Source organism: Pogonomyrmex barbatus, unplaced genomic scaffold, assembly GCF_055798465.1.
Source record: "Pogonomyrmex barbatus isolate J1 unplaced genomic scaffold, ASM5579846v1 scaffold1, whole genome shotgun sequence".
In the NCBI taxonomy this organism is placed as follows: domain Eukaryota; kingdom Metazoa; phylum Arthropoda; class Insecta; order Hymenoptera; family Formicidae; genus Pogonomyrmex; species Pogonomyrmex barbatus.
Window position 1 is genome coordinate 19,385,331 of NW_028297098.1, and position 14,910 is coordinate 19,400,240.

The following is a 14,910-nucleotide window of genomic DNA, read 5'->3' on the forward strand; positions in this document are numbered from 1 at the left end:
TCTTAGGCAGGAGGAATTAGAGGATGATGGACAGAGAGATATGGGGGTGGAAGCTTGTGGAAGCCAAAACCCGACTTGGGTTATAGCGTCATTGAATGGAAATAATGTAATGTGTTTAAAAACAATGATGCATGATCTTGCATATAAACATATATTGCATACATAAAATAATTGGTATTTGTTTTATTATTTATTTTATAACTTTGTCATCCATATCTTATGTCTTACAATAATTTATCTTTCTTTTAGCATAAAGTTTAAGGTTGTCTTCAAATTAAATTAAATTCAAGTCGTCTTCAATGCTATTTCCCAACATGTACAGCTGTAATTGTACAACTTAATTGGAACAATTTTCATCACACATTTCTCCATTGCTTTTTATCTCAAAGTTATATTCATTCAAATTTATTTTTAAAATGCCAAAACTCGAGAGAAATAAATAAAAATATCGTATTCTCTCTAATATTTTTTATACAAATATATATATATATATATATATATATATATACTTGCATATATTTAATTTTATTTAAAAACTATATTTCTATAAAGATGATAACTGTAAGAAAAAGAAATGGTGATTTTGTGATTATATATATGATATTATAAGTAGTATATTATATGATATTATAAGTGCATATTTGTTTACAAAGCATTTGTATCATAAATAACCATGAATTTGTTATTTAAATATTTATATTAAATATCATAAATTTATTTTACAATATAACACTAACATTTCTGTATGTGCCTGCATATACATGCATGTTCCTGCCAATGTTTAAATTCATTGGAGGCGACTGATAATACAGCCTGCGCGAGTAAACCGTCGCGATCTCACATTTCAGAACGGAATGCACCTATTGGTTAGGCTATGTTCGGAAACATCACCTTCATCGTATCATTTTATTTTTGTTAACATTCGAAGAACGACAAGGATAAAATGATACATGGAATCATTTAAGTCTATGTTTCGAAATTCACTGCCAGTACTGAAAATCTATAATATACGTGACCTGAACTATTTTCAGTACTGAATATCAGCAGTGAATATCGAAACGCAGCCAATGATATCCTTCAATTATTTCTGGACCTACCGCAGCTTTTTTGATGATCACAAAAATTTGTTCAGAGTTGATGGTCTTTAATACTCTCTCGTTAATGGTTACGTACTATTTTGTCCAATTCAATTCGTTCCTGGCTTTAGGGAGGTGAGGACTCGCGCACGTACGCCGACGAATTTTTCGTGTGTTATTACGTCTTGTCAAAGCGTTATGAAGTACATTTTAGTAACCGGCGGGGTAATCAGCGGCGTTGGTAAAGGTGTCATCGCCAGCTCGTTTGGCACTATTTTAAAACACTGCAACATACGCGTGACGTCAATCAAGATTGATCCTTATATCAACCTCGATGCAGGGACGTTCAGTCCTTATGAACACGGTGAGTACAACAGATTGCGATCTTGTCAATTTGATTTGCGGTTATTCGAAGAATATTAAGAGATGTTTACGTGTCGTGAGATTTATATATTTGAATGGTCTCGCCGGTTTCGAATGTCATGTGTTCGTCTTCGGGCTTTTCGTCACCGACGGAAAAAAAAACGGATTGATTCGCCCAATCGAATGAAATTTGGTGTATGGTTATGTGATAAAATTGCTCGGAAATCGATCGATCATATATCGTTGATGAACTTAATTCTCTTGTGGCGGTAAAATTTTCAGCCATGTGCTGTGTCGCCATTTTCTACGTTGTCGTCACATTCGATGATTTGGACTGATGTTTCATTTGTTGTTCCACTAATTTTTTGAATGCGATGATTGGTTATAAAATAGAGTAAATCTGGAGATCTGAAGATTTCACTATTTTATAGCCAATCAACACGACTGAAAAGTTTATCGAATTGCCGCGTAAAATGTAATCATAAAGTAAACGAACGCGTGCAATAACATGGAGATTGCAAGGAAATTCTTGATTTGATTGAGATTCGCAATTAATTTTTCCGTATGTATATACTGTAAAAATGTTTTTAAATGCTGTTTCAATCAAATTCTGATTAATTTTTTCAAGTAATCTTTCTGTAGGATAAATTAATCATGGATCAAATCCATGATTAATTTATCCTACAGAAAGATTACTTGAAATTTAATTCCTATTTTGATCTTTATCTTTTTGATCTCTTACATACAATAAAAAATTAATAACTAATAATTTTATTTATATTAAAAAAATTGTATTAATATATAGAATTTTTTAAATTGATATAATTTATGTAATAGATTTATTTGTTTATTGCATTTTTCTGTAATTGAGTAAAATAAATTGCCATTAAGAAATTTATTACAATTATTCATATCTGATAAAAGGAAAATTACATAGAAACATACAAGAAATATCAATAGAAAAAGGAAAACTACAGAAAAAAAGTAAAAATAGCAGCTTGAAAATCAATAAAGAAAACTTGTACAAGCTAAATATAATGCTAAAATGTATATATTGCCCAATTAAACAAAATATTAAAAAAACAAATGTTTTAGCTAAAATCAGATCATCTTTAATATTGATTATTTTACAATTTTGAAGTTTTCTTTCAGTCAAAGAGTAAGGATAATGTATAAAACAGCTGTATAATATATGATATATACAGCTGTATAATATATAATATAAATAGCTGTATAATATATAACATATGTATATAGCTGTAAAAAATATATATATTTAAAAATATATTGAAATGAAATTAATTTAATTCTTCATAAAGAGATAAATAGCAATAAAGTCTATATGTTAAAGTTTATATAATTAGAATAAAAGGCTTATTTTTCATATTTTAATTATGATTAATGTAAAAATATTTTCTACCAAATTATATTAAATGTATTGTGTATACAAGATTACTATTAAATTATTCATAAAGTAAAGTGTTATTATGTTCAGATATATATCAATAATTAATACTTGTGCATATCTAATTATTAAAGTATAATAATTATGAACATATATGTATATCAGTTCGTTTGCCATCTGTTAAGAATAATTTCTAACATTCATTGAATGAAACATAACACCTGTGGTTTGTTCTCATTGTTTCACCAAGCAAGAATGCGGAGGCATTCCTGAAAAGAAAACATTCTTATGTTACTGGTTTCTTATAGACACATCCGCTTTTATTTCTACACCTTTTGCTTGTCTCTTATTCTGTAAATTCTAACAAAAGCTTTTTCTTAAAATATAGGAGAAGTTTATGTACTTGATGATGGTGGAGAAGTGGATTTAGATCTTGGCAATTATGAGCGTTTTTTGGATATTACTCTTCATAGGGACAATAACATAACGACAGGAAAGATTTACGAGCATGTTATTTCGAAGGAAAGAAAAGGAGATTATTTAGGAAAAACTGTGCAAGGTTACAAGTCTATAATATTGCAGATATTATACCTCCATATAATAAGATAAATAAATTAATAAAAAACATATCTTGTTTCTTAGTGGTACCTCATATCACTGATGCTATACAAGAATGGGTAGAGAGAGTATCAAATCAATCTGTGACAGAAGATGGAGCTAAACCAGAGGTATTATTTATACATAAATTATGTACAGTAATTATGTATTGATAATTTTATAAGATGCATAAATTTAAAAAATATTTTTTTAATATCTTTATGGTAAATTTATAATATTCAAATTTATAATAATTATGTAATTATTTTTGATTGAATAATTTCTTAATAATTTTTTGAAATAATTTGTTCAACAAAAAATTAAGATTCGGCATGGACATTTTTACTAATATAAAAATAAATAAAAAATTTTAATTTATTTCTGTTTATAACGATTCAAAACCTAACAATTAGGAAACAAAAAAATATTCACAAAATTTTATCTGGTTCAGTTTTCGCTTACATATGTTCATATTTCGATATTCGATAGCTCGTTGGCACTGATATTTGCTTGCATTTGCTCGTTCTCATACACATGCATTTATTTATTGGTGTTTGTTTGCCAAATCTATTTTACTTAAAATTACTTTACTACATTTTACTACATAGGTTTGCATAGTGGAATTAGGAGGTACAATAGGAGACATAGAGGGTATGCCGTTTGTAGAAGCATTCCGACAATTTCAATTTCGAGTCAGAAAAGAAAACTTCTGTGTTGCTCATGTGTCTTTGGTACCGCAGGTAACATGTTTGCAATCTTGATATCTTAGTATTAATATCTTTTTCATAAATTTAATATTTAACAATAAACGTGAATAATCTTTACGAAATTTTATAAATGATTTTTATGGAAAACATTCTTCTTAATTATGTTAATATTTTAGCCAAAATCAACAGGTGAACATAAGACTAAGCCAACACAGTCATCTGTGAGAGAGCTTCGTGGATTGGGGTTGTCACCTGATCTCATAGTTTGTAGGTCAGAAAAGCCTATTGGAAATTCTGCCAAGGAGAAAATATCAAATTTTTGTCATGTGGCTCCAGAACAGGTAATTATCAGAAATATCTTCTTTATTATACTTAATATTGCAATGTATGTGCTAGTGTGTATGTAATGAAAAAAATGATAATATATTTCTATATTTAGGTTATAACTATTCATGACTTGACATCCATATATCGAGTGCCGCTTCTTATGGAATATCAAGGTGTCATAGAGTTCCTTAATGATCGATTGCAATTGAATATTGGAGTACCACGACCACGTTGCTTTATGCGAAAATGGCGGGATCTAGCTGAGCGCGTGGATCATCTACGGAAAAACGTTAACATAAGTTTAGTCGGTAAATATACAAAACTTGAGGACTCATATGCTTCAATATCAAAAGCGTTGCAACATGCTGCTATTGAAGCTGGATATAAATTGAACTTGACGGTAAATGTCGCAATTAAAACCGTATAATTATAAATACATTACATATGTATATATAATTATAAATACATTATATGTATATGATTATATGTATCTATAAGCATAAGATTATTACAGTTTATAGAAGCTGCTAATTTAGAACCAGCTACACTATCAGAGGATCCAGTTCTATATCACGAAGCTTGGCAACAGCTTTGCAAAAGCAAGTAAGAAAGCATAATATTTTTATTTTATTTTTGGTACATTTATAATTCTTTATTACAAGATTATTATTTTCAATATAAATTAACATTTACTCGTTGCATTTAGTGGCGTTATAGTACCAGGTGGCTTTGGTAAAAGGGGATTGGAAGGAAAAATGGAGGCTTGCCGATGGTGCAGGACAAATGATAAGCCATTCCTTGGGATTTGTCTGGGTTTGCAAGTGGCAGTCATTGAATTTGCGCGAAATGTATTAAATCTCGACATGGCAAATACTACAGAAATCGATCCCCATACTATTAATCCAGTGGTAATAGATATGCCAGAGCACACTCAAGGTATGATGGGAGGGACAATGAGGCTCGGCAAAAGATTAACGCGATTCTGCAATAATAATTCTGTTTTAAGTGAGTAATGGAATCCATTGAGACTAAATTAAATTTTTTTTATTCGATATATTTCTTATTTTTATCAATATTTATTCTCTAGAAAAGTTATATGACAATAAAGATATCATAGAAGAAAGGCATAGACACAGATACGAAATTAATCCAGTTTATGTCAATGATTTAGAAGCAGCTGGTTTAAAATTCGTAGGTGAGTTAGATCAATAAAATTACAGTTTTTTTTTTTTTTATTAAATATAACTCAGTCTTAATTGTACATAATTAAGGTAAAGCATGCGATATTTTTATAGGTCGTGATGATGAAGAAAGTATACGAATGGAGATCGCTGAATTAGAAAATCATTCTTATTATGTTGCAACACAATTCCATCCAGAATTTTTATCTCGACCATTAAAACCATCACCGCCATTCCTAGGTTTAATTTTAGCCAGTGTCGGTAAATTAAAGCATTACTTAGCACGAGGATGTAAATTTTCGCCACGCCAACTGAGTGATAATGAATCAGGTAATAAATCAAACATAAACGAAAAATATGAAAAGAAAAATTAATGTATGTTAAATGTAAACATTAATTTTTTTTCTTTTTTAAATAAGATATATATATATATATAAATAAATTAACTATAACATATTTATATATTATTTGTTATATAACATATTTAATATGTTACATAATAGAAATAAAAATAGAAACAGTTCGATATAATTTTAATTTGAAATTCTCACATTTGCATTGTTTGCATTTGGATTACAGATGACGATTACATCATGGAAGAAATGACGAAATTTCACCTATCTAGTGGTGCGAGTAGAAGTGGTAGTAGTACATCAGGTCTTAATGATTAGAACGCCATTTCATATTTCATTCATCTCATTCCATAATTTTAATAATAATTCATCCGATTCATTACTACATTCATTTATAGTCTTTCCTATTTACATAATTCACGAATAATTAAACATGTGAATATAAAGTTATTCAAATAATACTGGCTATATAAACTGAAATCTCTTGAGAGAGCAACATTTATGAATTAAATGTATAATTTGTGATTTATTTTAGACAATAATTTTACAAGTTTTGAAACCTTGCGTTTATAGATAGATAAGTATATTTAATAAACTGGTTTTATTAATTTCTAATTAATTTCTAATATTAGGCATTTTTAGCCCTTAACCGGACGCGCCTCCCGGCCGAATGTTAGTAGGCACACGCGGCACTAAGTACTGCATCACAAATTTATTATTAATAATTAAATAATTGTCATAAAAACAAGTAAAATATAATAAAATATAGTATTAAAATTTAATTATAATATTAAAGTAATATATTAAAGTTTTGTGTCTATTTTTTTATAAAAAAGATCTGTATTATCAATGATTTTTCAGAAAAATTTGCAGCACTCAGTGTCACGATACGCCCGATTAAGGGTTAATTTAAGGCAAAAATTTTAAGCAAATGAGATTAGTAAAGTGAAATAGTATAGATTTATTTTTCGATAAAATTTAGCGCGCAAATAGTTACGATGATGTTACAAACTACTTAAAATTTATTGCAAATCATAAATAGTATAGTCAAAGTTTATTTTTTATTTTAATACATTGATTTTATATTTTTGAATATTGCGTCCAAATATGTCATCAATTTTAATATGTTATCATAGACGTAATATGAATGTATATCTAAAAGAATAGAATATGCAATATTTATAATTTATAATTTACAATTTGTGTATTAAAATATGAAATGATTATATATATATATATATATATATATATATATATAATTTTTATATTTTATAATATAAATTATATTATGTTTTAATAAAAAAAAAATGTGTCTATGTTGAATCGGTAATATAGTGGAGATTATTTCTAGTAGAAAATGATCATGAAAATCATCAAAAGAGAGATTCTCTTTTTAACTAGCGGTAAAGGGCAAAATATGTTGGTAATCAAAGCACGGAAATATTTGTCTCGCTTTAATCATCCAGGCTTTTGGATATCTGTTTTAATCTGTGGTATAAAGTACAGGTTTCAAAAAAAAAATCCAATCACATGTCCGTCAATAGAATGTGATTTTATCGATAGCATCGAAAAATGGATGAGCTATATAATTTCAAATTCAAAAATAAATGTACTGGCGGTAGTGTAAAGGCCATGTGGCGGTCCCCCGCTCACACAACTAATACCTAGCAGAAACATACAGGAAAAAGTACCGTGGCCCGCACAGCGCAGTGGTAGCGCTCGAGACTCATACACCTGAGGACCACAGGTTCGAAACCCACTGCGGCCAACATCTTTTTTCCGTCACCAAAAATTCTACTATATATCGTGGACAACGCTCCTCCAACACACCAGCCGCCACAACTTGGTGACCCCGACGTGATATGAACACGCAAACCTTCTGATGTCACCCATCGAAATTCAGACACGGCCTTAAGAAGCCCGCTGCTTTCGATCACGTGACTCTCCTTGGCCAATCATCGGACGCACTCGACTTGCCGAGGTCTCTCACACATCTCCCTGTTGACGTCCATACGGCCAGCCCACATCGCAACCGGTACAGACAGCCAATCACTGGACACCCTCGACTTTTCAAGGTTACGCTCCAACCTCACTGTCGATGTCCACATGGCTCGCCCACGCAACGGAGAAGCAACTAGCGCACAGAGTCGCAGCGACAACATGCCCTCCTCACGTCGCGCATCACATATCTCCCTGGGCATACACACCGGACAACGGGCACACAGAGAAGAATCTCCGGAGCTTGTCCACTAAGGGGGGAGCCTGTGGCGGTCCCCCGCTCACACAACTAATACCTAGCAGAAACATACAGGAAAAAGTACCGTGGTCCGCACAGCGCAGTGGTAGCGCTCGAGACTCATACACCTGAGGACCACAGGTTCGAAACCCACTGCGGCCAACATCTTTTTTCCGTCATCAAAATTCATCAGATCGTGGACAACGCTCCTCCGACACTAGCCGCCACAGCCATATCAGATTAGCGGTTGCCCACGGTTGCCGATGATTCTACTATTACCAATCACATTGACCGTAACCAGGATCTGTTACATTGTGATTGCTGAAATAGAATCGTCAACTGCTGAAATAGAAATCGTCAACTGGCAAGCGTAGCCGCACAATCACTAGTCTGATATGGCCTTAAAGGTTTTAAAAAGGTTTCACGAAAAAAGCCAGGATAGTCGTTCTCAAGCTGCTTTAAGTTCGGTTATAAATGCTTCGAAGCATTTAACCAATCAGAACAAAGAATTTTATTTTGGGAATTGACCAATCAAAAATGTTTCGAAGCATTTGTAACATCAAGAATCGCACTCTTTCTTTCCAATTAAAGATAACTACTTACTAGCCGATAAATATTTCAGTGTGGCTGATGTTTTCGATTTGCTGACTCGAGTCAAACATGAGAGAAAAAGCATGAAATAAAAAGAGTCAGAGCTGAGTTGAGTCAGCAAATCAAAAACGCTATAAATGAAAACTGATTCGTTGACATTGGACTAGGCACATTTTATTGGTCAGGAGATTTATTTGATAGGTTTACCTCTTTATCATCAATGTTCAATGACATACACTTTTTACAAAGTATTCCCGCCAAGTGTAATGTCTTCCGATGTTGTGTATGATGCTTTGATTCCTAATTTGTTAGTTTATTACCAAAGGAAAAAAAAGATCGTCGTAGTTACATCAAACATTTCGTAATAATATAAAAGAATTTCTCTTATAGTGGAAAGCGTATCCTAAAAAACAACAATATGGTAAACTTTCAAGTACTTACTGTATTATTATTAAAGTAACATACGCGTGTATAAAAGGGAATAAAAAATAATGACATTATTAGAGATGCAAATAAAAGCGTAATAATTACACAAATATTATGTGTATTACGTAAACATAAACTCATACATATAAATAAAATAATCATACATTTTTATGTATGCATGATCACATATTTTAATAAATGCATAGATTTTGATTTATTATACATGATCTTTTATGATTAAAATTATGAAAAAATAAAACATAAATAGTAAACGAATTATAATATTCATTTTTTTATATACAAGAGTGAACAAAGTTCTCCTGTACGTTCTGAACGACACACAGATACAATGAGCCAACAAACTTCTCCTGCACCCGATATAGATGAACCATTTGAAGATGAATCTGATTTACTTGATGGAGAAAATAATGTCAATAATGAGGAAGAAGAAGAAGGGGAGGAATTATTTGGAGATAATATGGAGGCGTAAGAATATTTTATTTTTAAAGTATTCATTTTTATACATAGAAATAATTATAATGGGTATAAATATAATAAGTATAATATATATAAATATAATAAATATAATATATATAATATAAATAAGTATAATACAAGAAAATATATATCAACTTTTGACATATATTTCTTACAAATAAATATTAAGAGACTTTAATTGAATAAATTATTGAAATAAGAAAGAAAATTTAAACAATCAACTATATATTGTTAAAACAGAGATTATCGACCTATGTCAGCATTGGACAGATACGATCCTAATTTATTGGATGACGAAGAATATTCAGAACTATCTCAGGGTGAACGTATAGCTGCTGAAGCAGAAATGCGGAAGAGAGATCGTGCGGCTGGTCTTATAAGAGATGATCGTGATCTTCTTTATGGTAACTGTTTTAATATTTACTTGATATCCAAAGATATAAAACATTTTATAACATTTTACAAATGAAATAATTCTGATACAATGATCTAAAAGTTCAAACTGTATTTATAAAATTATCACACATTTTTATGCTGGTATTACTTTGTACTTTTAGATGAAACTGATGAAGAAGATGTACAAGCACGCAAACGACGTATGGCTGAAAAGGCTGCCACAGGCATATTAGAAGATGCAGAAGTAACAATCTTAACTATTTCATATACAATGATTTTATAATAATTCAAATAACAAAATATATTCGTTTTTTTAGATGATCGAATCTATTGAAAATTTGGAGGATACTAAAGGACACTCAGTAAAGGAATGGGTTATGATGTTAGGACCACGAACGGAAATTTCAAACCGCTTTAAAAGTTTTCTTCGTACTCATACCAATTCCAAAGGACAATACATGTATAAAGAACGTATTCGCCATATGTGTGAGAGTAATCAGGTACTGTTAAAACTCTTACATAAATCTTTTATATTCTAGTATCTTGCATTCTTTAATTAAAAAAAATATTTTCTATAGTTTATTCTTAATTTTTTAATATTTTTTTTATTTTTAAAATAATTTTATAATTTTTTATATTTATATGAAATTTTCTTATTTCTAAAAAGATAAAATGCTTTCTTTTTGAAATATATATATATTATATTTATTTTTTTATTTAACAATGTTTATTTCACGAGAGGTTCTTATATTTATTTTAATAGTCCAGTTTCATAGTGGAATTTCCCATTCTTGCCAGTAAGGAACACGTTTTGGCCTATTTTTTACCAGAAGCTCCATTTCAAATGCTCGAGATATTTGATGAAGTGGCAAAGGAATTAGTTCTTACGATTTTCCCCAGTTACGAGAGAGTCACGTCGGAGATTCACGTGAGAATATCAGAACTGCCATTAATTGAAGAATTACGCACATTCAGGTAATCTACATCTATTTGATATGTATTATCTAATTAATATTATCTTATTTAACTTGCGATCTTGACGATACAAATATGAAAATTATTCTTTTCACATCATTTTTACTTTGTTACCATAGAAAACTCCACTTGAATCAATTAGTCCGAACTCTTGGAGTTGTAACAGCAACTACGGGAGTTCTCCCGCAATTATCAGTAGTGAAGTACGATTGTACAAAATGTAATTACATTCTCGGACCATTCGTCCAATCTCAAAATACAGAAGTCAAACCAGGCTCTTGTCCCGAATGTCAGAGTGTCGGTCCATTCACGGTAAATTTTACTTTTCAATTTTTATATCTAATTATTAAAAAATTATTTAAAGAAAGTATACATACATTATAAAAGTTATTTAATTGTAAATGTCCGTCTTTCACAGATCAATATGGAGCAAACTATATACAGAAATTATCAAAAGATAACGATACAAGAATCTCCGGGTAGGATACCTGCTGGTAGAATACCACGCAGCAAAGATTGCATTTTGCTGTCCGACCTCTGTGATCGTTGCAAACCAGGAGATGAGGTAGACGTTACAGCTATTTATACCAATAATTATGATGGTTCTTTGAACACTGAACAGGTAAGATTTTTTAAATATTAAATAATTACATCTTGTTTTTTTTAATTTTTTATTTTTTTTATTTTTTTTTTATTTTTTATTAACATATTCCGCAGCAAATGCTTCAGAAGATAGGGATAAAACTATTTTGTATTACAGGGTTTCCCAGTATTCTCTACAGTATTATTAGCTAATCATTTATTTGTCAAAGATTCGAAAGAAATTGTAGACTCGTTGACGGAAGAGGATATATCGAGTATACTCGCTTTAAGTAAAGATCAACGTATCGCGGACCGCATAGTCGCAAGTATCGCGCCTTCGATTTACGGTCATGAAAACATTAAGAGAGCCTTGGCACTGGCAATATTCGGCGGCGAGCCAAAGAATCCTGGTATTTATTTCTTCTTTAAATTAAATTTAAATCTTGCAAGTACATATACATACTCGTTCTTATTATACCATGATTTACAGGCAACAAGCATAAGGTTCGCGGTGATATAAACGTTCTATTATGCGGAGATCCTGGCACAGCTAAGTCACAATTTTTGAAATATGTGGAGAAAGTGGCACCGAGAGTTGTTTTCACCACAGGTCAAGGTGCTTCTGCCGTTGGTTTGACCGCTTATGTTAGGAGATCACCCGTCAATAGAGAATGGACTTTGGAAGCTGGAGCTTTGGTTCTTGCTGATCACGGAATATGCCTCATCGATGAGTTTGATAAAGTACAAATTTTTATAATTTATATGACATTAGTAACACTATAACATTTGATATGAATATTTATATAATAAATATTTGCATAAGTATTGTAACAATTGTTATCAACAATCATTGTTAGAGAAAAGAAATGAAAAAGAGGGAAAGGAAAAGAGTAAGAAATATAATCAATATTTATAGGTTTTATATGAATAATCATATATAGGATAATTTATCTATATATAGCATTAATATTATATATACATCTATTTATGCAAATTTAATGAGTTATAGTTATTAGAAATTTAGAATTATATCATTTTTATTTTTTTTAGATGAATGACCAAGACAGAACGTCTATTCACGAGGCTATGGAGCAGCAGAGTATTTCTATCTCGAAGGCCGGTATCGTCACATCTCTTCACGCCAGATGCGCAGTGATTGCGGCGTCTAATCCTATCGGTGGTCGATACGACCCTAGTATGACCTTTTCGGAAAATGTATGTACTTTTAGAATATTTTAATTTTGTTTTTACACAAGATCATAACTTGTGAATAAAATATACAATTATAGAAAATTATTTTCTTTTTTAAGACTAAAATTATGAATATATAGGAATAACTAGTAATTATGTGTTATGTGATATTAAATTGTAGGTAGATCTATCAGAGCCGATTTTGTCGCGATTTGACGTATTGTGTATAGTCAAAGATGAAATTGATCCTATGCAAGATCGTCATCTGGCCAAGTTCGTCGTAAATTCGCACATCAAGCATCATCCGACGGATAGTACGGAGAGGACAGACAGAACTGTAGTATTAGATCCCGCCACACAAAATTTATGCATTCCACAGGATCTTTTAAAAAAATATATTGTTTATGCGAAGCAGAACGTACATCCAAAACTAACTAGTATTGATCAGGACAAAGTGGCTAAACTGTACAGCCAATTGAGACAAGAAAGTTTGGTGAGTCAATAAAACATAATTGTCGCCTGTTTATATATATTCTTGAAAAAAAAATTACTAAATAAAAATATTAAATATTAAATATAAAAAAGACAATGCAATATTATATTTTAGGCGACCGGCAGTTTACCGATTACCGTGCGTCATATCGAGAGTATTATTCGTATGGCGGAAGCTAGTGCCAAGATGCATTTGAGGGATCACGTTCAGGAGAGTGATATGAATTTAGCTATCAGGATAGTTCTTGACAGTTTTGTTGATACACAGAAATATTCTGTTATGAAATCTATGCGTCAGGTATATCTCTTTCTCTTTACTTCTGTTCATTTGCTTTTTCTGTTTATTTTTGCTTGCTCAATTGAAAACTAATTTTTTTTAATACACATATACATTTCATTACAGACATTCCAGAAATATCTATCATACAAGAAAGATCACAGCGAACTTTTGTATTACATATTGCGACAAATCACTTTAGATACTTTAGCGTTTCAGAAAGCTCTGCACGGTGGACGTATCACGACCGTCGAGATCTCGGAAAAGGATCTATTAGAACGAGTAATGCAAACGATTACGTTTAATTTATATTTGAGAATTGTTATGAACAGTAATAAGTATACAAGTTAAAAATTATTATAAACTAATTAAAAATTATGTGAAAACAGTTTGGACTAAATTTTCATCTTATTCTAACTAGTTTAAGAAAATAGTTTACATAAAAATTTTTTATCTTACATTGTTTATATTTTCATTTTAGTAACTTTCGTGTAGAAAATAAAACTCATTTTACTGCGTACATGCTAATAATTAGTGTTTCATGATTGCAGGCAAAACAAATTGACATACACAATCTGCATCCGTTTTATGAGAGTGACATATTCAAGACGAATAATTTTGTTTACGAACCAAGGAGGAAAGTAATAGTACAGACTTTGCCTGAAGGTATCGAAGATTGATCCAGAGAAAAGCGCTTTATAATTTTTATTCATGTATTTGAATTATATAACAAAAAGTAATTTTTTTATTTGCTCACATATAAAATTTTTATATCGACATTGATATCAAGATGTCTGACATCATCGATTAACATCTTTTATATCATTGTTGAATATTGAATATTGTTATACAAATATAATCATCATGATATATAATCATTCCGTCGTCAGTAAATATATCACGTTTTTAATAAATGGAACAATTATATCATATACAAATGTGCGTATAGTAGTACCAAAAATAAAGCATTATATTTATCGATTCTATATATTAATTAGCAATTATCTTTTAATTTATATTTAATATAAAAAATTTAAAAGCTCTATGCGAAAGCAACAATCTTATTATTAACGTAATGCAAACTTTCACAAAATCAAAATCTATTTCAATATATATATGTATATATATATATATATATATATATATATATATATATATATATATATATATATACATACATATACATATCACACACACACGTACGCGCGCGCGCGCGCGTGTGTATTTATGTACATGT

At 30.4% G+C, this 14,910-nt stretch overlaps 2 protein-coding genes and 1 long non-coding RNA gene across 5 annotated transcripts; 2 read left to right on the forward strand and 1 right to left on the reverse strand.

Moving 5' to 3' along the window:
- Positions 1-107: 107 nt before the first annotated feature.
- Positions 108-1,036, reverse strand: LOC148938203 (uncharacterized). The gene is made up of 2 exons (XR_016138833.1): positions 738-1,036; positions 108-559 (listed from the first exon to the last, which is right to left on the reverse strand). It is a non-coding gene; the product is annotated as an uncharacterized LOC148938203 (long non-coding RNA).
- Positions 1,037-1,169: 133 nt separating this feature from the next.
- On the forward strand, positions 1,170-8,418 carry Ctps (CTP synthase). 2 transcript variants are annotated; one of them, XM_011635882.3, is made up of 11 exons: positions 1,170-1,440; positions 3,233-3,403; positions 3,487-3,572; positions 4,050-4,181; positions 4,325-4,489; positions 4,588-4,875; positions 4,990-5,078; positions 5,182-5,480; positions 5,563-5,670; positions 5,753-5,986; positions 6,236-8,418. In XM_011635882.3, the coding sequence occupies exons 1-11, from the start codon at positions 1,275-1,277 to the stop codon at positions 6,325-6,327; spliced, it is 1,830 nt and encodes a 609-aa protein (XP_011634184.1). In that variant the 5' UTR covers positions 1,170-1,274; the 3' UTR covers positions 6,328-8,418. The 2 variants fall into 2 exon arrangements, with proteins under 2 accessions (XP_011634184.1, XP_011634185.1); XM_011635883.3 differs by having other exon boundaries at positions 1,172-1,440; positions 5,771-5,986.
- Positions 8,419-8,548: 130 nt separating this feature from the next.
- Mcm2 (DNA replication licensing factor Mcm2) lies at positions 8,549-14,667 on the forward strand. 2 transcript variants are annotated; one of them, XM_089074897.1, is made up of 15 exons: positions 8,549-9,257; positions 9,567-9,748; positions 10,001-10,164; positions 10,318-10,400; positions 10,474-10,656; positions 10,920-11,131; positions 11,251-11,443; positions 11,550-11,753; positions 11,892-12,123; positions 12,204-12,454; positions 12,764-12,928; positions 13,086-13,397; positions 13,512-13,694; positions 13,800-13,955; positions 14,225-14,667. In XM_089074897.1, exons 1-15 carry the CDS (start codon positions 9,255-9,257, stop codon positions 14,351-14,353), a joined length of 2,652 nt encoding a protein of 883 aa, XP_088931023.1. In that variant the 5' UTR covers positions 8,549-9,254; the 3' UTR covers positions 14,354-14,667. The 2 variants fall into 2 exon arrangements, with proteins under 2 accessions (XP_088931023.1, XP_011634183.2); XM_011635881.3 differs by having other exon boundaries at positions 9,607-9,748.
- Positions 14,668-14,910: the final 243 nt, after the last annotated feature.

Coding starts and splice junctions, on each gene's coding strand:
- Ctps (XM_011635882.3), top strand. CDS start 1,275: ATGAAGTACATTTTAGTAACCGGCGGGGTAATCAGCGGCGTTGGTAAA. Junction 3,573..4,049: donor AAGATGGAGCTAAACCAGAG/GTATTATTTATA, acceptor TTTACTACATAG/GTTTGCATAGTGGAATTAGG. Junction 5,481..5,562: donor CAATAATAATTCTGTTTTAA/GTGAGTAATGGA, acceptor TTTATTCTCTAG/AAAAGTTATATGACAATAAA.
- Mcm2 (XM_089074897.1), top strand. Junction 10,165..10,317: donor TGATCGTGATCTTCTTTATG/GTAACTGTTTTA, acceptor TTGTACTTTTAG/ATGAAACTGATGAAGAAGAT. Junction 13,956..14,224: donor AAAAGGATCTATTAGAACGA/GTAATGCAAACG, acceptor TCATGATTGCAG/GCAAAACAAATTGACATACA.